Raw genomic sequence first — 22023 nt, 5'->3', positions numbered from 1 at the left:
AAGTTCTCTAACCATAAGAGATGAAAGTAGAGTGGGTCAAGGAAAAATTGGGGGTTAGGACTGTCATACTTGAAATCATCAAGAAAACATGGACATGGGCCAGGCACGTAGCGCGTAGGAAGGATAACGGCTTGTCATTAAGGTTAACTGACTGGATTCTCAGAGAAGGCAAACGCACGAGGGGTCGAGAGAAAGTTAGGTGGGCCCATGAGATCAAAAATTTCGGAGGTATAGCATGGCAGAAAAAAGCACAAGACCGGATTTATTGATGGATCATAGAAAAGGCCTTTGTCCTGCAGCGAGCGTAGTGAAACGAATGATTATGATGAAGTTTAGGTTCGCAACGGGACGGTGACACGGAGGAAGAAGAGCGGCAATCGAGTGTGTGCTGACGGGCACAGCAAGGTGAATGGGTGTGAGAACGACGTGAAGCTATGGCCGCAGAACGTGCAGCCGCAACCGCTGGCTTTGCTGTCTTCCGCACTCACATTATTTGAAGGGTTCTGTATATTTTTCGTTATCTGTAAGATAAATTTTTACGCGGAATTCGTATTAATCTTTTTTTCTGTGCGTGAAAGTTTCCCGGCCTTGCGAAATTCCTCGCGAGCGATTTGCTCGCTCGCGGACTTCTCTCCGCCTTTAGTTGAACGCGCATAGAGGTGCGTTCTACGGAGGGTGCTTGCCTCGTGGCACCATCTATCGTCAGTGCCGGAAAGCGCAGAGCGTCGCGTCGATTTGCGAAAGGCGCGGTCTCTCCTTGCTAATGTACTTCATTCCAGGTAGCATGGCGTGCGATGCTTTGAAGGCTAGCATGACTAGTTATGGTAACTTTACGATCACGCAAAGAAATGGTTTGGTGATTTTGATGCTCGTTTCTTTGTTAAACAAGCTGTGTCAGAGATGAAAAGATTTTGCACCCAAAAGTAGTTTGGCACCTTGAAAATGTATTACTTGAAATTCTTTACATAAAGTCAATAATAAACGGAAACGTATTGCGCCAAAAAGTAGTTTCGTGCTTCGAGTAGTTATTACTTGAACTTCTTTAGGTTTAGCCAGAATGATATATGAAAATGTTTTCTACCTTTCTGATAGGCAAACGACTGCGAAGAGCTGTTTTTGTCTAATTTTAAACTGCAGTGCGCATAGTTGGTTTCCTTGTAGGTTGTCACTTTTTATTTCGTCGCAGCCTGCAGCGTCTGCGTGTAGACACATCGCAGGGCTCACGCAAGTATTCTAAGAAAGCTCAACACGAAATGAGTATTAGTGTGTGTTCATTTCGACAACGAAACGGCCTCCATAACTACCACAGCGCTGCCCGCCATATTTTCGCTGCCACAAGATGAATCAACCTTCATCAAAGGCGCTTTGAGGCGGTGAAAATAATTTGTCAAAATGGCTCATAGTGCGAGTTGGTGAAGAAAATAACTGCCGAAGCACTTTGACAAAAAAACGAAGAAGAAAGAAATGAGTGGCCTCGAAATATTTTTACGCTTCGGGTTTCCCGCTTAATTTGAGTGGGCACAGCAGCTACTCTGTTCCAGCGCTGAATTTGTTTTAAGGCCAAAGCTCTTAAGGTGTGGGCTAGTCCATCGTTGCCCATCGTAGGCCCCTAGTACTACCCTAGTACGCTGGGATCGGGCCACGCATGACCAAGCAACGACGTCTCATGATGTCGTCCCCATGCGGTGTCACTATGACGTAATGATGACGTAATAAAATTTGAGCTACGGGCGATGCGTGGCGATCACTTTGTGGCTGATGATGCATCGAGAGCTTTCTTCCAGTACAATAACTTATGGACATTTACGCACCGAATCCGCAATATGATCGCGAGGCATGCCCTGGCGGAGGGCTCCGCAAATTTCGAGCGCCTCGCGCAGTGACGTCGCACAGTGCATAAACTTGTAGCATTTCGCCGCCGTTGAAAGGAGCCTGCCGCCGCCGGGATTGAACCTGTGAACTTGGTGTCGGCAGACAAGCTCCTTAAGCAATGTACCACAGCGGCGGACATTGACGGTGAATGAACGCCCTTAGGGAGTTTACGTTAAGTGAGTACTTCTGTGAACGTTTTCGGAGAATGTTTTGTGCAAGGCGACATAAGGTGCCAAAATGTTACGTGGCATCAAAACACAAGCGAACCCAGCTACGTGGTCGTTAGCCGTGTAAAATTTCTTTTTCGACTACGGTGGTTATGGGAACGTTAATATTTGCGTTGTAAGCTATGTTTGTTACCATGAGTACACCACACAAGCCTGGTAAGTGGCACCTTCTCGGCCTTTATAAATTAACTTGGAGCAGAGTGCGTAGAGATCGCTTATGGAGGTCGTATTTTATCAGTGCCCGTAAGATAGCCGGGCCGCAACTTTCCTTTCGCACCGGTATCATTGAAAACACTGTTACACAAAACATTAGGTCAAAACTGGAATACGCAGCTTTAATTTGAGACCACAGCTCTGAAACTCTCATTAAATTATTAGAACTAGTCCAGAACAACGCCGCTCGTTTCATTATCCGCAATTAATGCAGAACACATAGTGTTACATCCATGAAAAAATCCTTGCAATTAACTCATCTGGCTACCCGCTGAAATACAGTAGGCTTTCCTTGTTCTATAAAATTTATTACCACAACTCAATTTCATGCCCAGCTTTCATTTCCCCACCTTCGTATGTTTCGTCCCGCACTGACCACCCTCACAAAGTAGGCATTATGACGTGCCTCACTAATACTTGTTTTCAGTCATTCATTCCTCGTACATCGAACCAACGGAACCACCTTGCCGGGCCAATTGCTGGCATTCAAGATAATGATCGCTTCCGCACTGCATTATTAACAATGTAACAGATGTTAAGTGTATATGTTTAGTTGTTGTTGCTGCTGTGCTTTATTTTTTTGCTGTATTGCTCCCCCTACATGAACCCCCACTCCCCTCTGTAATGCCCTTGGCCTTGAGGCTAAAATAAATAAATGAATAAATAAATAAATACATAAATAAATAAATAAATAAATAAATAACTAATAACTTATTATTTAAATAAATAAATGACAACCTTAGTAATGACTTTATTTGTGCCCGGACTGTACGGTAGCGTGAGCTGCGGTGGTCGCTACACTTTCCCACTCACTTTCAGTAGTAAAACTGCACACGCATTAGCATGCCCATGAACCTTAACGCCCTACCTCGTCGGTGCGCGGCTTTCTGTCGCATGCAGCCCAACTTATTAACAAAAAAAAACAAGCATAACCTATTCGCATTTCTGATGTCTGCCAGGGCGCTTTAAATCCTGAATGTGTCGTGCTCATGTAGAATATGCCACATTTCTACAATCGCAATTACACGGCTTTAAGCTTCAAGCATTTTTCTTGGCACCACCCAGCTTTAAATGACAGTCTGGAACGCTTATTGCGAAAACACAACTAAAAGGTCGCTCTCTATTATGCCGCTGTCTAGCGCTATTAAAGATTACTTCATTAAAGCCTTGTTCCGAAGTAATCTCTTTTAATGGCCTTTTCATCGGGATTCTTAGAGCGTCGCCATATAGTTCCAAACGGTGGCCCAGTAATAAATAAGCGTAATTGAAGGCATGTAATATAGCTATGTAGATATACTTTTAGCGAAACAGAGTGGCGTAGATCATGTTTCGATCACAGAAATTCCCTTACCAGAAAATAAGCACTCAAAACTTCTCCTTTATACGTACGTTTCTCACAGCAAAGCACGCTTCACAGAAGCAAAGAGTACTGGGCGGCCGTTCGTGTGATTATTGCCGAGGCTTTTTTTTTTTTTAGCGTGAGAATCGAGAGCTTTTAGCCTGTCTGCATTTTATTGGTGTGCACTATGAGAAAATATTGACTATCATAAAAATTAAAACAGCGTTAAGTTCATTATAATGCGTTCGCAATGTCTTGGTTGTTCCTTAATCACTTGGCTCATAAATGAAGTGATGTGCGATATCTACTTGCACGAATCCTAGCTTACAAAAAGGGACAGACATAAGTATACAGCAATTACATGAGAAGCCTTTGCGTTACGAAGCTTTTGTCTAAGCTATGTTTTCTGTTTGTCAGCGTAAAGGAAGACTCGCAAGCCTGGCCAGAGGGTATCCTCTCAACCTTGTATAAAATTAACCTGGACGTTGGATCTAGTTGCATCCTTGAAGCCTTAAACACTCGGCTAGCTTTTACTTTCAACCCTTCTGGGGTGATCAGACGACTGAGAGGGCACGCTGATTACGTCAGGAGTTGTTTGGGGTATCTGAACTGTACCTTACAAAATTGATGTGTTTATTAACGTTGAACTGAATTACTCGAATTGCTGCGAGAACCACGATTGTTCGAGCAAACGTGCGCTATCATGTTAGCGTTGTTTGATATTCGTAAGGATATTCTATATTCGAAGCCAACAGGCGCTTTTCTTATTCCGTGATCAAGCATCGTTGCGCGCTCGATTGCACCGAATTTGCTTGAAAGTTTGGACAAAGGTCATAATTAAACAGCTCCCGCACAGTGTTTCGTAAATAATTCGCTTCATATCGGTGATGATTACTTCACTCAGTCACTTTCATTGTAATGTTGCATAATGATTGATATCAACGTTTATGTTCGTAATGTAAAAGAAGTTATAAGTTAACATTCCGGATTCCACCCCTCTCCAATTTATCGTGGTGCGTGCAACGAGTGACACTCATCCAGGCACTTCCAGTTTCACAAATATTCAGAAAAATGTCTTAAAAAGCAAAAAAAAAAAACTGGCCAAAGTGGTGGTTCTGGTTTAAGTTAGCAGTTGCATAGGTGGCATATTTTGTCTGGGCGTAAGAATATCTATATTATCGATGAGATAACCGTCAGGGAGACTAATGAAAATGAATAAATTGAGTAGATTGAATGATTAGACGCTTTGGTTTCTCTCTTTGCGTATGAGCAGGTGGTGTTGTTGCGACACATGGTCGAGCACATCTAAACCACGACCTTTTTTTTTCCTTCGTGAACTCTGAAAACTACTTTGGCATTGGGACGAAACGAGGGGTTAAATCGACGAGCAATTCGGAAACATGGTCGTGACTGATGGAGCCTTTATACGCTTCGACAAGTGGGCGTGTCTTCTTCAAGGCGGAAACTGATTTGCTTAGCGCTTGTGCGTGTGTGCTTCATCTCCTCTCCTCCACTTCAAACAAAAGAAGACGATAAGGCAGCTAGTCTCCGTCTCCTCCTCCTCTGTTTCTGATTATAGGAAAGGATACGATGCTACACACAAGCGCCAAAGAAAGCAGTTGCCACCTTGTAATAGAAAAGTCTATCTATCAAAACGTAGAAGGGCACCAGCATCCAACCTTGTGTTTTCCGATTACTCATTTGAAGCCTCCATCTTCCCCTGGTTTTTTCAAAGGTAATATAAGAAATACCCCGGAGATAAGAAACAACGAGAATCGATTGCGACGAGCAGACAGCCGATTCAAGAAATTAGGGCCGCCTTCAACACTTTCCCGTTCACCTTTTTGTTCTTTCGACCGGCCGTTTCAGCATTTTCCCTTTGCGTACTGCTTCGCTACTTGAGCTTGCTAAAACTCACGAAACTCGGTGGAGTCATACGCGAAAAACCCGGTGCCGGTAAGCGTAAAAAAAAGTGCGCCGGTCACGTGCGTGTTTCTACTACGCGCAGATTTCCTGTAACTGATGCTCTCGCGACCGTGGGCTTAACTACGGCCAGTCGTTTTCCTTTATGGCAATCTGATCTTGCCATTTCATGTTACCGCATTTCAGTGTTGCTCAGGGATCAATGCACGGTCTTTTTGTTGTTGCCTGTATAGTAAACGAAGTGTTCCGCTGCTAAGCACGCCGAGGAAAGTCTTATTCCCGGCATGTATAAACCAACAAGTTAGGAACGAAGACAACGCAATGCGAGAGAAAGCAGGGAGGAAATAAGAAGAAAATTGTTCTAGCAATCTAACGATCTATCGAAATTCTGTTCGCACTTCGCGAGGGCGAAGCAATGGACACCTTATACTGGCAGGAGGGTGCTCTCTATAGCTCCAACTTTTCAGGCCAGCTTAGCCGACATCCGCTGATGGAGGAGAAGCAAAATGTGTCAGGAGATCAAAAAAAAAAGACGCGAAAACTCGTTCACCGCATGAAGCGCATGCGCACTCAGAAACTCTCAGATAACGGATACTCTTGCCCATTGGTAAGAAACACAACGTTATGGACATTGTGATATTATCTGTCCAGGTTTGTTACTTTTAATCACTGTGCTATGCGTTACGGCGCTGTTGTCGCACAGTAAACTGTTACTGTTTTGAAGATAAGAATGGTTAGGTTAATGGCTCGCTTTCTTTCTTAAAAACAATATTATTTAGAACTGACAGGCTATATATATTCCAAGGAAAGTATAAGGGATATTTTTAAAGAAATTTTTTCGTAAATGCAAAGAAAGTAAAGTGGATCAAAAGATAACTTGTCGTAACCCAGGACGGAACCTGCGATGGTATATATATATATATATATATATATATGCACACACACACAAGTGTAATGTGTATGAAACTGCGTTCGGACAATGACGATGAGGACGAAAACCTTTAGTGAGTGTGCACATGATTGCTACCAAGATAAAAGCAAGCAGAAAAGAAAAAAAAGTAGAGCATTAGGCAAACTCACGTCAAGATTGGCTTACCCCAATTCCCCGATAGAAGATGGGTTGCTGAATTTTTTTTAGGCTGCTTTTCATACCTCCTGATCCTCCCTTTCTACGGCTTCCGGGATGACTCGATCGTAGGTCTTCGTAATACGAGCCACGGTCTTGTGTGTTTTTTACGCTGGTAAAATTAATAACAATTCCCCGATCATCGAAGGGCTTCCATCGCGGTCAGTGTAAGCATGCTTCACCGGAAATTCAATTTCGCCTTGTGCCTCACGTGGTTATACCATGGGAGCAGCCTTTCTAGAATATGAAACTGTTGGGTACGGCTTTTCTAAATGCTCTAGCCCATATCCTGCGCTTATGTACTTTTGCGAAGTACTGCTCCCCCGAAGCATCGTTTGCTTTAACTGAACCGCGCACTCTTGATTTTGAATCGTGATATTGCGCGGCGTAAAGAATTCGATTGTATTCATATGTGGGTGTACCTTTGCATACGCGGGCGTACATGTAATCTTGTTGCAAAAAAAAAATCACCACCCTAACACTTCATATAGAGATGGTTAACTATCGCAGTTGAAACACCCCGCCGCGGTGGTCTAGTGGCTAAGGTACTCGGCTGCTGACCCGCAGGTCGCGGGATCGAATCCCGGCTGCAGCGGCTGCATTTCCGATGGAGGCAGAAATGTTGTAGGCCCGTGTGCTCAGATTTGGGTGTACGTTAAAGAACCCCAGGTGGTCCAAATTTTCGGAGCCCTCCACTACGGCGTCTCTCATAATCATATGGTGGTTTTGGGACGTTAAACCGCACATATCAATCTATCGCAGTTGAAACGTACGGTCCCCGTATTCATAACTATAATAACCCCGATGGTTCCTTAGAGGCTTCGTTCCTTGTTCGTTACAGTCTCTCATTTATTGGTCGACAAACACGTTTATGTGCACGGTCAGGTGATGTCGAGCTCGCAAGGTACGAATAGTAATAGTAAGATGCATCGCTTGTCTAATTAGAAACCCGCCGTGGTGGTTCAGATGTTAGTATGCCCTGCAGCCGACCCAAAGGCCCTTGGCTGAAACAGCGCCACGGTGGTAGCGTTTTCATGGATCGCTAGAGGCCCCTGTGCTGTGCGATGTCGTTGCTGGTTAAAAAAAAAGGATGATCAAAATTTCCCGAGTCCTCTGCTACGCCATCTCTCATGTTTGGGACGGTAAACCCCAGCAATTCATTGGACTAGACAAATATACAAATAGACGAAGACTGTGTCAAATACGCTTTCCCGCTTTGCTGTCACGCTTCACGCTGACATTTCATTTCGATGCAATGACCTAGCCGAAGATGGCTGCCATGATGACTTCCGTGATCACTGCAGAGAAACCATCGACTCATAGGACGAGAACTAAAAGCGTGACTATATATCAATATCTGCCCAACCAACCACGAAGGTGTTGCGGTTATGCTGCTTGAGGGGCGATCCTAAGGTCACGGGATCGAAACCTGGCCACGGTGGTGGCACTTCGATGAATCGAATGGCTATACGCGGGTGTGCTTAGGTTTAGGTGCGAGCAGAAGTTTCCAGGTGATCAAAATATCCGCAGCCTTCCGCTACGGCGTCGCCCTTAGCATGGTTTCTGAACTTTGTTATTGTCGATGTCCACCCTGCATTCGCCATTTTTTTTGTCATGGGTACTAATTTGAGTGCTCGCTAGTTTCCATTCCATTCGCCGGTACAAAAAGGTTTGTGCACTTCCAGTTAAGGGTAGAGGGTAAACAAAAATAATAAAACAATAGTTTTCTTTCTTCTTACGTTATTTAAATTTTTGGACCTTTTTTGAGCCAGAATTAGTGATTTGTTTGCCTAAGAGGTTTTTTTTTTCTGTAAAAATGACATGCTTCATAACTAATGTGAAGGCGTGAGCCGTGATCATTCTTATAAAGCAAAAGATTCCTTGTAATTCAAGCATTATAGCCCTACGGAGAGATCACAGTTTGAAAGCTGGAGTGAATTTGGCACATTTGGAAAGGAATGGGTCGATAACTGCGGAAACGAAACGAAGCAGGTACATCAAGCTTTCTGTCGGGAAACCTATATCTGGTCGGGGACGTCTTAATAGCGACATCATCGGTAAGCACCAAAGCTATTATCGTTTCGCTATTACAAGAAATAGAAAAGGCTCGGAGGACATGCGAAAAGCTGCCCGGGCCAGACATTTTCACGTTGCATCAAATGAAACTCATTCGTTCCATGACCTTCACCAGAACGACGCCTAAACTTGGCGTTAGTCTCACAAAGCACAGTTGAATTGTGAACTATTTCTTCATAAAAAACACCTTCCAGAATTGGCTATCGAGGCAGTTCAATCATCTAGAATCACCTGCTAAATGTCTTTATGAGAGAACTCAAAACCCTTACGAGTCATTCGTTGGACTGTCGTGTGGGAGAACACTCCGAAAACGTTTTTCACGGACATCAAACACTGAATATATGTACTCTTGATTTTTTTCATGGTGGAAATATAGTCCGTGTGAATGTGTTGAACTCCTTCATAATTTCGCCAAAGCACTGCACGTGCAGGGTCTACGCACTCTTGACTTGCGTCGACAGTACATTGCTGATATAGCAGGCAACAAAAGGGGCTCGCTAGGCAAAATGTTTTGGCCCAAAAAGATAAAATTGTATTGACGATGAGTATCTGTCTAGTGTCTATTGAACAGACCTGTCAATTAGTTATCTTGTTGTACGTTTTAAATGATGCATATTTTCAACTTGAAAGGCAAATACCTCAAAACGTGCCTTTCTATACCTATGTTTCTTCATCTCGGCAACCACAGTAATTATAATCATTAGTGTCAGCCTCTTATTTAGATACGTAGTAAGCAACATTCTGAAGCAGAATTATTGTTGTATGTCAAAGTGCTTTAGTTCAACACATCGAATAACTATTACCGAGTGATAATTAGGTACGTGATGTAAGAAACTTACAAAACAATAATGTTACAATTTTCAGCGCTAAATCTTCTTCAGTAAAAAAAAAGGGAATGACTCGTGATCATAATGATAACAAAATAATTATTGTAACTGTTATGGTTATGAAAAAAACAGGTAGATTAACTTCGCCTAATATACATCGGAGGTATGAGATAATCCTGTTCCATCAAACTGGAAGCTGAGTAATCCGCCCGGTGCAGGGCGGTAGCTGCACTTTGTAGAAAGGCTGGCCGGCAGCCACACTCGCGTGGGGTTCGTTATTAGCGAAGCAATTTGTCTCCATTTGGCGGCGGGCTATTCCGGGGTCTGGACCCTCCACGAAAAACTCGCCGGTTAGCCGACAGTTCGGCAACTGCTGGCGTACCGGGTCAGCAAGTTTGCGCAACGTGCTCTGCCATTATGGGGCACTGGCTTCGTTGGCCGAATACCTGACTTCTGTCATATTTGTTGTCTGTGAGCCAGTGGCGCAGTTTCATTACGGGCCCCTGTACGGTTGCCCTTTGGCCCTCCCCGTTCTCGCCTGGGCTTCCAATTCGCCGCCTTAATTAAAAAGTGCCTCGTCGCTCGCGCTACGCAGCGCGCCGTCGGTTATGCAGAGAGAGGCCCCGGGAAAGCTGACGAGGCGACCGATTGTGGGATGGGAATGGTATGCTCCTTCGCCGTATGGGAGAGTTCACGAGCTTCCCGGCGTCATTTGATCACTTCGGCGAACGCCCTCCTACATGAATATGGCTTCCTTTCAATTCACGGCCGTTGGATTCTGCCCTAAACTGCCTCGTTAATACGGTGCCCTTCGGTTTCGTAGAGCTCTGGCTTTCGCTACGAAAAAATTGGGGTGTCCAGGAAATACTTGTGGCCGAACAATGTCGTTTCTTTTGATAGCCTGCTTGTGAAAAACAAAAAGAGGGGCACGTGTAATGAGGTACAGTTGCCGAACATTGAATGGCGCGAAGGTCAACATTTTCAGACCGATTCCTGATGAAGACAGGTTAAAACTCAGGATTTAGGAGCATCTTTTGTTGAACTAATTTTCATCATATGGAACCTCTATTTCCTGCTGAAATTTCATGTTTTCTGCACTGAAAACAACGGCACACGTGCACCCTTCGAGGATTGCTGGGTTTTGCACTGCTTATTCCCCGAAATTTCCATTGCTTGTTCGTGCTTTCTTCAAAACTCATTGTTGCCAATTTATTTCTCCACATCGCTATTTCATGCTTTATACACGCATATTATTCGGGATGGTAAAGTCGCGGGAAACGACTGGTCACAAACATAGATGCCTTAAGATGTTTTGTTCTTCATAAAAAAACCCACTAGTTCATAATGAAAAAAGAAAACTGCAAGACAGCGGGCAATGAAAAGGCTATATAGCGTGTACGTATCACAGCGAGATAACTTATATACAGCACTGTCTCTGTGCTTTCTGGAATCCTGTCGTGTAGCGCTAGTCTTTATTTTAGGTACGGAGCTCCTTATGGTCTAGGACAGTCCCACGTCCGTCTGGCATAGCCAGCACATCATATGCACAGACAGACCGACCGACAGACAGACAGACAGACAGACAGACAGACAGACAGACAGACAGACAGACAGACAGACAGACAGACAGACAGACAGAGACAGACAGACAGACAGACAGACAGACAGCAAAAGACGCACAGATAGACAAAGACGAACAGACAGACAAAGACGAACAGACAGACGAACAGACAGACAAAGACGAACAGACAGACAGACAGACAGACAGACAGACAGACAGACAGACAGACAGACAGACAGACAGACAGACAGACAGACATAGACAGACAGACATAGACAGACAGAGCGACAGAGACAGACAGACAGACAGACAAAGACGGACAGACAGACAAAGACGAACAGACAGACAAAGACGGACAGACAGACAGACAAAGACGGACAGACAGACAGACAGACAGATAAACAGACAGACAGACAGACGTACAGACAGACAGACAGACAGACAGACGTACAGACAGACAGACAGACAGACAGACAGACAGACAGACAGAGAGACAGACAAAGATGAACAGACCGACAGACAGACAAAGACGAACACACAGACAGACAGAAAAAGACGAACAGACAGACAGACAAAGACGGACAGACAGGCAGAGACAAAGACGAACAGACAGCCCCGCCCCAGTTATCATCATTCGCTCCGTTGATATGCTATTATTTTAAGGGGCAAGAGAGAGAGATAAAGATGCAAGGAAAGGCAGGGAGGTTAACCAGATGCACATCCGGTTTGCTACCCTGCACTGGGGAAGGGATAAAGGGGAGAAAAGAGGTTGCAGAAAGATGAGAAGGTACACACAATCACGAGCACACTCGGGGAGCACGCACAGTCTACAGGCGGTCGCTCAGGCTTGTTGACTTAAGGTAAAGTAGCAGTGCCTTAGTTGCTTTCTGCGCAACTGAGGCAGATGCCCAAGGTCCTAGTATCTTCTGCACACAAAATGGTCCGGGGTCAAGTCGATTCAAAACCATCCGGAGCTGGCATCGCTGTGTGTCGTAGCAAGCGCAGCTGCACAGGACGTGTTCGATGGTCTCTTCAGGTCCGCAGTAGCCGCATGTAGGAGTATCTGCCATACCAATGTGAAAGGAGTACACCTTTGTAAATGCAACACCCAACCAAAAGCGGCATAACAGTGTCGTATCGGAGCGGGAAAGTTGTCATGGTAGCTTTAGCCTGAGCGAAGGATCCAGTTCATAAAATTGACACCTTTGGAAGCTGGTAGACGACCAGAACGTGCGTGTGAGATCTCGAGCCAGCAGGTAAAGTTGTCTTGCTGCATCATTCCTTGATAGAGGAATCGGGACTACACGGGTTTCTTCATGGGCTGGGCGGGCTGCATCATCGGCTAATTGATTTCCGGTAATATCGATATGTCCAGCAGCCATTGATATCTAATATCATGCCCTCGTGCTAGAGCTTTATGATGGCAATGTCTTATTTCTTGTACCAGTTGGTCATGACTCCTCCTACGCATGGCAGACTGCAAACTCTGAAGCGCTGCCTTCGAATCACAGAATATGACCCATTTTCTTGGACGTTCTTGAACGAGATATTGTAAAGCAGCCCTTATAGCAGCAAGCTCTGATGCTGTAGATGTAGTCATATGCGACAACTTAAACTTGATTGTCATTTCTGCAGCCGGAATTACAGCGGCACCTGATGAGCTGCTGGATGAAACGGACCCATCAGTGTATATCTGCGTTCGGTCTAAGTACAACTCATGTAATAGTAGCAGTGTTGCTTGTTTCAATGCTACTCAGGAGTGACTGCTTTTCTTTTTGATTCCCGGAATTTCTAGACGTACTTGCGGCTGGTCGAGGCACCACAAAGGACATGCCGTTCTCGCAGCTGGCGTATATCCTGATGGAATGCTGTTTAGGTGCTTGGCTATGACGTCTGAAAACGTAGCACGTGGTCTTCCGGAAGGTAGAAGGGCCAAGTGGTGGTCGGGGACATGGCTAGCATGTCGAATGTGCGCTCTGAGGCAATCCACAACTATATATGTCCTGACCGGATGGTCAAGGGGCAAAGCTCCTAATAGCCTAACCTTGTCACTAGTCACGTGTAACCGAGGGGAGACGAGAAAGAAAAATGGATAACCATTTCTTGTCTCATTTCCTAGATGACATTACTCTTCTGGTACTCTCCGATTGGCTGCTGCACGCGCTTTGCCTGAGTGCGCTAACGAGTGCCTCCCTTAGTCTACTGGACAGTCGCCGCACGTGGCTGATCGTTAATTGGGCATGGACGAAGCAGAGCGACGGGCACATTGAAGAGTCTTGCGCACGGCTTCCGTAGCTCGCGTCTCATCGGACAACCCACGCGCCGTTTGCATTGTCTAACGTGATCGGACGCATGGATACATCATGCATGGACAGACGGACACACTGACGGACGGATAGATGTACGGATGAATGAATGGACGCTTCGTCCCAGCCATAATCATTATCTCTGTGGATATGCTGGGATTCCTTACTTCGCTAATAATGAACAAACTAGCCTGATTGTGTGCCCTGCCCGAAAATATCTCGACTTTTCCTGAGATTGCGTGTACTGAAATGAAAAGAATTAGCGAGAGTGGGACATCTTGTGTCGCGCGGCAATAATCACCGCCTGTATCATATTTTATGTTCTGTTTACACGAGTTATAGCAGCGAGCCAGGTATTTCCAAATCACGAATCCCCTGCACGTTTTCAGCACGACAAAGCATTCGTGTTGTGAAAGTGGATAGTGCAGAGTTTTCGACAGAGCGAGCGCAAGCCAGCCGGAAGTCAAACACTCTAACACAAGCGCAGCTACGCGGCCTTGGAACTCCGGCCTCCTCACGGAAGCACACACAAACTCCAGTATCTAGAAAAAAGCGTGGACCTCATTGTATTGCAGCCTCAAGCTGGCAGATTGGCGAGTGTTGCCTCCGCTTACTCAGCAAGACTGTCGGTGACACCGTTTCGGTCGGCGTTGCGCTGATGACTCGCGAAAAGTGCGGCCTCTGCAGCCGCGCCGTGGAGTTGAGACTGAATCAGCAGAATAGTTACGTTAGTGCCCGGGGCGTTTCCGCTGGTCCTCGCCAAAAAGGGGCTGTGCCGCCGAAAAATAGAAAAAAAACTCGCACTGAGCGGCGTAAGGCTTGAAACAGCAAAACCGGATTACTCTGTAGGCTAATATGGTTGCTTCAATGTTTTTTCCTAGGCTTTAGCTAAGTGATGCAGGTTATTCCTAGGATTACTCGAGGTTCCTGCTAGTCCTTAGCTGGGCGATGATGGGTAGCTTCTGCGTTCATTCTTAGCGCAGGTAGGTTTGAGCTAAATCGCGGACGGTCACATATGTACGACATGGATGTCTAATTTTGAGAGAGAGAAAATGGCGCTGAAAACAAGCGATCACATCTCTTATTATAGATATGCGGGCACGACGTCATCGGCGTAGACCCCATCGCTTTAGGGCCTTCCAGAAGCCGCCATTGCTTTTCCTGTTACGTTGCACACGCTCCTCGTTGTAGGCACTACTCGGTGCTAATTGCTGCCTCCTTAAATTTTTAGCGATCCTGATAAGGTAATGATATTTACCCAATTTTGATGACGCTGGCAGTTTTCTGATAGACCGTGTCACTCGTTTTTTGTTGGGCGTCACAAATAACGGCTACTTTGAACAGCCTCGCTGTTCAAATTTCCTATCACCCCCCCCCCTCCACACACACACACACACACACACACACACACACACACACACACACACGCGCGCGCGCACGCACACGCACACATACACACACACACACACACACACACACACACACACGCCCACACACTCGCGCACACACACACACACACACACACACACACACACACACACACACACACACACACCGTGCAATATATTTGCAGTACGCTTGAACTTTGACCTAAAGGGCACAACGGGATAGTTTAATCCTCATTGCCATATCAATCGCTAGCCTAGCTTTGCTGCTCGGCGGGCACAATGTCACAAAGAAAGGAACGCCTAAGTGAATAACGTATGGCTGTTTCAGACTATCGTGTAATGCCTACTGCGAGTGCAGTTGCGAGGGGCCCTAATGTATACCGTTGCATTTCGGGGAAACTACTTGGAATTGCGCGGCTTACGATAACGTTTCTTGGACTCTAAATCTTGTTTTCAACCACATTGCTTATTCAACGATTTCTGATCACAAACCCTTATTTCTCTCCTAGATTCAGTCTTGTTCGAAGTGACATATTTAACGACATTCGCACGTATTCCTCTTTTACTAAACATTTTAATTGACCTTACTGAGTTTACGTGTACTGTGCAATTTGCTGTTGCTTTTATGCTTGCCTTATAAGTACCCTGGGCGCATTAATATAGGTGGTATGGCACATTACATCTCCGCAATAGAGAACATGCCGATCCTGCTGTGGAATAAAACATGTACGGTGTTGCGTCCCAAAATCATGATTATAAGAAGTGCCGTTGCGGAATGCTCCGGAAAGTCCGACCATGCCGTGTTCATTAACGTGCCCTGGCATCGCATCGTACACAGGCCTGTGGCATTTCCTTTCCATCGAAATGCGGCTGCCGCTGCCGGCAACGAACCCACGACCTCTGGGTAAGCAGCCGAGTACCATAACCACTGATGCACCACGGTTGGTTCTACCTATGACGTGGTAGCTCTTGCTGTGGCTGGCATGGCTTGCTAAGGCTTGGGACTCTTGCTATGACTTGGTACAGTATGAATACACGAGACACTGAGACCATAGAGTTTTCCAAAATTAACTAGAGGGCACTCTGGCGCTGCGATCGTGCAGCGACCATGGGAATGATAGGTAGTACACACATTTGCCTAGTCTTCGTACTTGCGGGTGGCGAATCGTACTTGAGGCTTCGTTTATTGCTGTGTTTCAGTTTAGTTTTGAAAGAAAAAAACAAACCCTTTTCAACTTAGTGACTTCATTCAAAATGGTAAGCCTAAAAGAATAAGGTTGTGAAGCGCAAATGGTGAACATTTGCTAATTTATGTTTTCATGAAAAAACAGCTTCAAGCCACACGAACCCACACGGAGCCAAAAGCAGGCCAGAAGTGCGAAAATTAGATAAATGTGTGTACTACCCATCATTCCCATGCTCGTTGAAGCGCTGTGTGTTGGAGCTCCCATAGACACTAGCACCAGAGTTCCCTCTAGTGTATATTGAGAAACTATGACTGAGACAGAACGTTTTTTTTTTCGTTGTGATTTTAGCTTCCTTGATGATTCGCTACTGAGCTCGCACAACATAACGAAGCCCTTCTGCACTGCGAGACTTTTGCAAATGCCTGGTGAATTACAGAACACTTATAGTACTTGGCTGCCTAACCCGTCGGTACCCCTAGCTGTTGCATATTTAGTTGTAGGTGGTTCTTGACGAAAAAGTAAGTCGCCTAATTAGTGACATGGTGTAGTTTCTTGTAGGGTGGGGGCGAGAGGAAGAGTGGGTCAAAAGAATAGACGGAGCACTCGGTGCACACGAGCGAAGAAAAAAAGAGAGAAGAAATATAGAAAAGATGGGGCACATGGTCGAAGGAGTCCGAGAAGAGGGCTCTGCTAGGCGAGCGCTTCACTGGCGTCGGAGATTGCGGGCGACGCAACCGTTCATCATGAAATCGGCCGAGCGAGGCCTTGCATTAGATATATTTCAGTGGTTGGGACAAAAGGACGTTCGGCACCCAAGCTATTGCATCCTTTGTGTTCTTGCCGCCATCTTCTATTCCCAAACCACGCTTAAGAGGTGTAAAAAAAAAACGCGCGGTAAGCTGAATGCTTGAAAAGTCACTACTAGAGATCTTTGTTTGTACATCTCTTGCATTGTTCTCCTTTGCAGCCGGAGTGCAACAGAGCAAAAGAGCTTACGGTCCCCACGCTTTGGGGAGCCCTGTACGAAATCCCTAATATTACGAAGCGTCTGCCATTTTTTTGGCGATTTTCTTAAATTGCACTCCAAATGGCCACTTGTATCGCTTGCAGCAGTCTGTATTTAAGTGTATTCACTTGCGTTGCGCCTGTAGTAAATATGTTTAAGTAATTTATGTTAACAAACAATGCTAATTACTTCGGATTATTCGTGATAAGGCTCATTATGATTTAAATAGACTGGAGGCTGACGTGTGGTGTCGCCGGGTAGTTTCTGTATTAGTAAACTAACCGCATTTGTATCTCCTGTCGGACACTACAAAAAAAAAAAATATTTCAATTTATGGTGACCCTGTCTGCCAGCCTGAGAATGGAGTTCACTCGCTTAATCGCGGCGATAACGCTGGTTAGATGCTTAATATTTCATTTTTGAGCGCCACTCCCCTGTTTAATATTCACGCGTTTCTTCACGTCTATGAATGAGCTTGCGCGCCGCAATAAATGCGTCCCCATTTTTCCCTAATGAGCGTGTCCGAAGCGTATCTGCATGAAAGGGTTAATTCATGCAAGCGAAGAATCGCTGCTGCTGTCTGTATTTTTTGCTTTTAGTTTTTTTAATGGTTACATTTTCTTGTTTTATTTTCTCCTGCGTTATTTCGTGCATTGCTGAAGTGCACAGTAAGTTATTGTGAGTGTATTTTTTGCTTTCTAATTCATTATGTTGTCTTCTTTTTTTTCTCCCAACTGCCCCACCCATTTTTCCCTCATTTCCCGTTCTGCTACTTACCGTAACACTAAATAACTCTGGTTTTCTTTTTTTCGGCTATGCTTTCGTTTTTTGGTTTTTTGACACTCCGCACACCTCGCTAAAATTTTTATGACACACCTAATTTTTTCCCGCATGCCGTCCTAACGCACTTCTCATCGCTTCACTAAAACACTCCAATAATTCATTGCCCCTTTTCCGTGATTTTTTCTTGCGCCTACCACGCTTCCCTTCAAACGTACCTTCTCTTCCCACGTACTGCACGTTCTCGATTTCGAACGAATTCACTTCATCGCTGTTCGCACTAACTTTGGCTACATTATGGCACGCTCTTTACTGCTTACTCACTTTCACTAAAACGCACCTCGGTCCCCCTCTTTCCTCTGCCTTAATTTTTAAATCGCACTCGCCTCCTCTACGTTAACTTCAACGCTTCTTTGACTTAACCGAACGCTGCCTCTCCCAACCTGCCCCTTGAACCCGGATCTGAAAAACCCACTCCCGATTTGGTGAATCGCTTCTGCCTTGGTTCCGGTATCTCTAGAAGAAGGCACCTCACCACCGATCCGTATGTAGTCATTTTCTTTTGTTTGTTTTGAACCCACTGCTTTTATTGTTTTGGTTGAGTTTCACAACGTAGCTGTTGTTCTGTTGACCTTGTTTTGTTACAGCGCCACCTGCTACTATTTCGCTGTAGTTTCTCCAAGTGGCTCTGTGTGGCGTTGATGTACACCTATAGTCTCGCCGTTTTTGTCATGTGGTACAACATCTTGGTTGCTATACGTAAAATTCTTAAAGAGGAAATGTTTTGAGAAGTAATCTGGAATTCTTCAAAGCAGCCATGCAGCAACACAAGGTGTGTGTGCTGCCTTGAAGAAGCGAACACCTCTCATCGGAACCTTGTCTCTTGTGGCACTCCCTCTTAAAGGATTTCTCATGTCTACATACATCGTTTTCATTCTGTTGAACTTCGTAGCATATAAGCCACATCGTCAGTTTCCACGTGTTGATTTGTTTTCTTATTGCAGTCCTGAACAAACGGGCTGCCGAAAATTTTTAGCTTATTTTTTTTGCAACATTTGTTGTTTTGGACTATCTTTACGGATGATTTCTCATTACCTTTCTCTGAGTCAGTGATTTATTGCTATTTCTTCCAGAAGTACACAACCATCGCTTCTTTAGTATATACAAACCGTAATAAATGTCGTAGTTAATGTAATATAAAAAAATAATGACCCCGTCAATGCGTATTTTTTCAACATGTTTTGATGTACTAGACGGCGACCTTGTCATCGTCGTGAAAACAAGTTACAATGAACAAAGCTGTGCATTCAAGCAGCAACAATTTGGGTTCATAATGTGTGTGCTACATCCCTACAGTTATTTACAGCTTACGCTATGGTTAGATAAGCTATGCATAAAAATACTTACTTGACTTTTTTATCAATGGCACGGGGAAGGAACCTGTATATCGTCTTTGAGTCCACCTTGTCTAACACCGGTACAAGCTGTCCGAAAACAGCAGTTAAAATGAGATATTTAGAAGTGATGGATTTTGTTAGAATAACAGTTGTGTGTTATAAGCTGTACATTACGATATGTCTGAACCTAAAATTAATCTTACATTTTGTAGAAATTAGCATAAACAGAAATTACGTCTTAGAACCACACAGGAAGGGGTTCGCTAGGCTATTAGTAGATTGTAAAAACCACAAGTATACCAAAAGTGTACCCATACAATTTCAACACGCACAGTTTACAAACACTGTATCAAGATATGCTCGTGTTCATTCGGTTTACCTAAGTTTACCGAAGAACCACTGCCAGTGCCACTTTCACACCCATAGGTATTGCATTTGTGTCGCCTGACGCAATTTTAAAGACGATGACTTTCGACACCAAACTTTTGATCTGTCTGTCTGTACGTTTGTCTGCTTGTCCGTTGTAACGATACCTCTAACGGCCTCAAACGGCTCACACCATCCACAGCGCCCAGCAATATTGCTCAAGTTTCAGCGTTCATACTTGTGCGATTGTAAATTAAAAACAATTACTGAGCATTTCTGAGGCACCATAACAACACGTCGATGTTTTGTACGTGTGCTTTTATACTAGGGAAGGCACACATAAATGTAATTCTAAGGACCGTAGCGTTTATCACGCTGCGCTCACAGTGCAATGCGATGCTCAAAAAGGCAAGCGTTTCTAAGGCTTTGTGGCACCTGCCCGTTCCGTTGCGTTCTACATGTTGTCGCCTCCGAGACAGGCACGCATCTTTCTCCGTGGGCGCGCACGCTTCCCTTGGTTTTTGATAATTTATATGTGGGGTTTAACGTCCCAAAACCAGTATATGATTATGAGAGACGCCGTAGTGGAGGGCTCCGGAAATTTCGACCACCTTGGGTTCTTTAACGTGCGCCCAAATTTGAGCACATGGGCCTACAACATTTCCGCTTCCGTCGGAAATGCAGCTACCGCAGCCGGGATTAAACCTGTGACCTGCGGCTCAGCAGCCGAGTATCTTAGCCACTAGACCAACGCGGCGGGGCGTTTGGTTTTTGAAGATATCTGCCAGATAGCGGTCCTGTCTAACGTCCCTCGATGCGCTCATTCGCCTTTTTTATGAATGTTTACTCTGGAAATATTTATATTTCTTGAAAATCACGCGTTAACTCTGCTTGGAGGTGTCTGTGTTCCCATTAGAAAGTCATCGTATGAAGCTCTTTAAGTAGTTACGTATTTGGCAGGCCAGCACTGAGAGAAGTTGACGGGTGCTCTTTCTCTCTCTTTTCGTACTAGCAGACTTTTTGTTCTTGTGTACGTAGCGTTTGTTTTATTAGTGATGAGTCATAGTTGTTTAGTTTTAGTCCCCCTTCACGTGGTTGGGTCGTCGGTTTTTGAAAGGCACAGGCAATGACGGAGTAGCATTGATTTGCAAAAAAAAAGCACGATATGGATGAAACAAGCAAAGTCCCACTCGAATAGATTGAGACAAGCTCACTCCTTTTATTACAGTATTACTACTACGCAACGCACATCATACGCAGTATATAGTGTACTGACAAGAGAAAGAAACGAGAAAAAAGGAAGGCAGGGAGGTTAACCAGATGATGTGTGTGTGTGTGTACTGACAAATCTACCAGAAAGAGTAGTAGGTATACAATAATATTAAAAAGTAGATATACAATAATATTAAAAAGAAATGAAACGCATGTACAAGTGGTTTTATTTGTGTAAGAATGCGGCAGTTAAGTACATGATACAGTCGTATCCGCACATTTCCATTTCAATTCGACCTAATATTTTTAAAATTTTGCCGTATTTTTGATGGAAATTTCGCTGTGTAAGCCGGCTTCGTTGCAATATTCTTCAATAGGGCAAAAAAGGCGTCTTACGGCCATACGCGAGATAAATCTTTAATTTTTTTTTCATTTTTTGGAGATTTGTAGTTGTGGGTGCGGGTTCTGTGAAGGCGTGGTTTTTAAGGCGAAAAAAGTGTGGCACACATTTGAACATCCACTCGGGATATTCCAACCCAGCTGCACCTATGCGTCGGGCATCGGAAGCACGACTGCCTTGGGCCTAACGTTGGCGTTGTATTGCAGATTCATGCTCCACGTGCTTCCCGGGAAGCTGTACGCTGCGGCGACGTCGCAATTTTTTTGATAGCGAAGCTGAGCTTGGTCGAGATTTTCATGTCCGGCATGCGTGGTAGCACTTGTAAGCATAATTAAGGGGTGTGCGCCACAGATATTACGTAAATTCCACTACTCATCAACAGTGGTCCAGTAAAAATAGAGCTAACAGTTAACAAAACAAAATGGTATGCGCCACAGAAGCATTTTCGGACTATCAGTTAAACTATATTCTACATAAACGCGTATGTGCGATAGAAATCGCACAAGTTTCACTGCACACAACTTTTACTAAAGAAAAGGAAGGCAATGACTAGCCCAACAAATGCTGAGTGCATTACCACAATCACAACACCATCACGTGATGCGCGAGGGGGATTAAGAGGGGGTGGCTACGCTACCACCCCTCAAGGGATAACAAAGAGTGTTTAATAAAAAGCAGTGAGACACCGCAGTGAGACACCGCAGTGAAGCATCTCAATTGACGACTTCTTGGTAAGCATGTATATAAGAGGGGTATACTCAAGGTGCAATGAAAATACACTTCCACCTCAAAGCTTACCAAAGAGTATTTATTGATG

At 44.7% G+C, this 22023-nt stretch overlaps 1 protein-coding gene across 4 annotated transcripts in view; it reads left to right on the top strand.

The window, feature by feature from the left end:
- LOC119181414 (ELAV like RNA binding protein found in neurons) overlaps window positions 1-22023 on the top strand; it is a 203441-nt gene that overhangs the window by 141974 nt on the left and 39444 nt on the right. For 2 of the 4 annotated variants that reach the window (XM_075875967.1, XM_037432644.2), the window contains exon 3: window positions 18352-18375. The exons of the other annotated variants lie outside the window; for them this stretch is intronic. In XM_075875967.1, coding sequence (XP_075732082.1) covers window positions 18352-18375 — 24 coding nt within the window. The remainder of the gene's footprint in view (window positions 1-18351; window positions 18376-22023) is intronic. 4 annotated transcript variants of the gene reach the window in all.

Source organism: Rhipicephalus microplus, chromosome 10 (assembly GCF_043290135.1).
Source record: "Rhipicephalus microplus isolate Deutch F79 chromosome 10, USDA_Rmic, whole genome shotgun sequence".
In the NCBI taxonomy this organism is placed as follows: Eukaryota; Metazoa; Arthropoda; class Arachnida; order Ixodida; family Ixodidae; genus Rhipicephalus; species Rhipicephalus microplus.
Note: the sequence above shows the minus strand (reverse complement) of the source record. Positions and strands in the feature narration are given on the sequence as shown.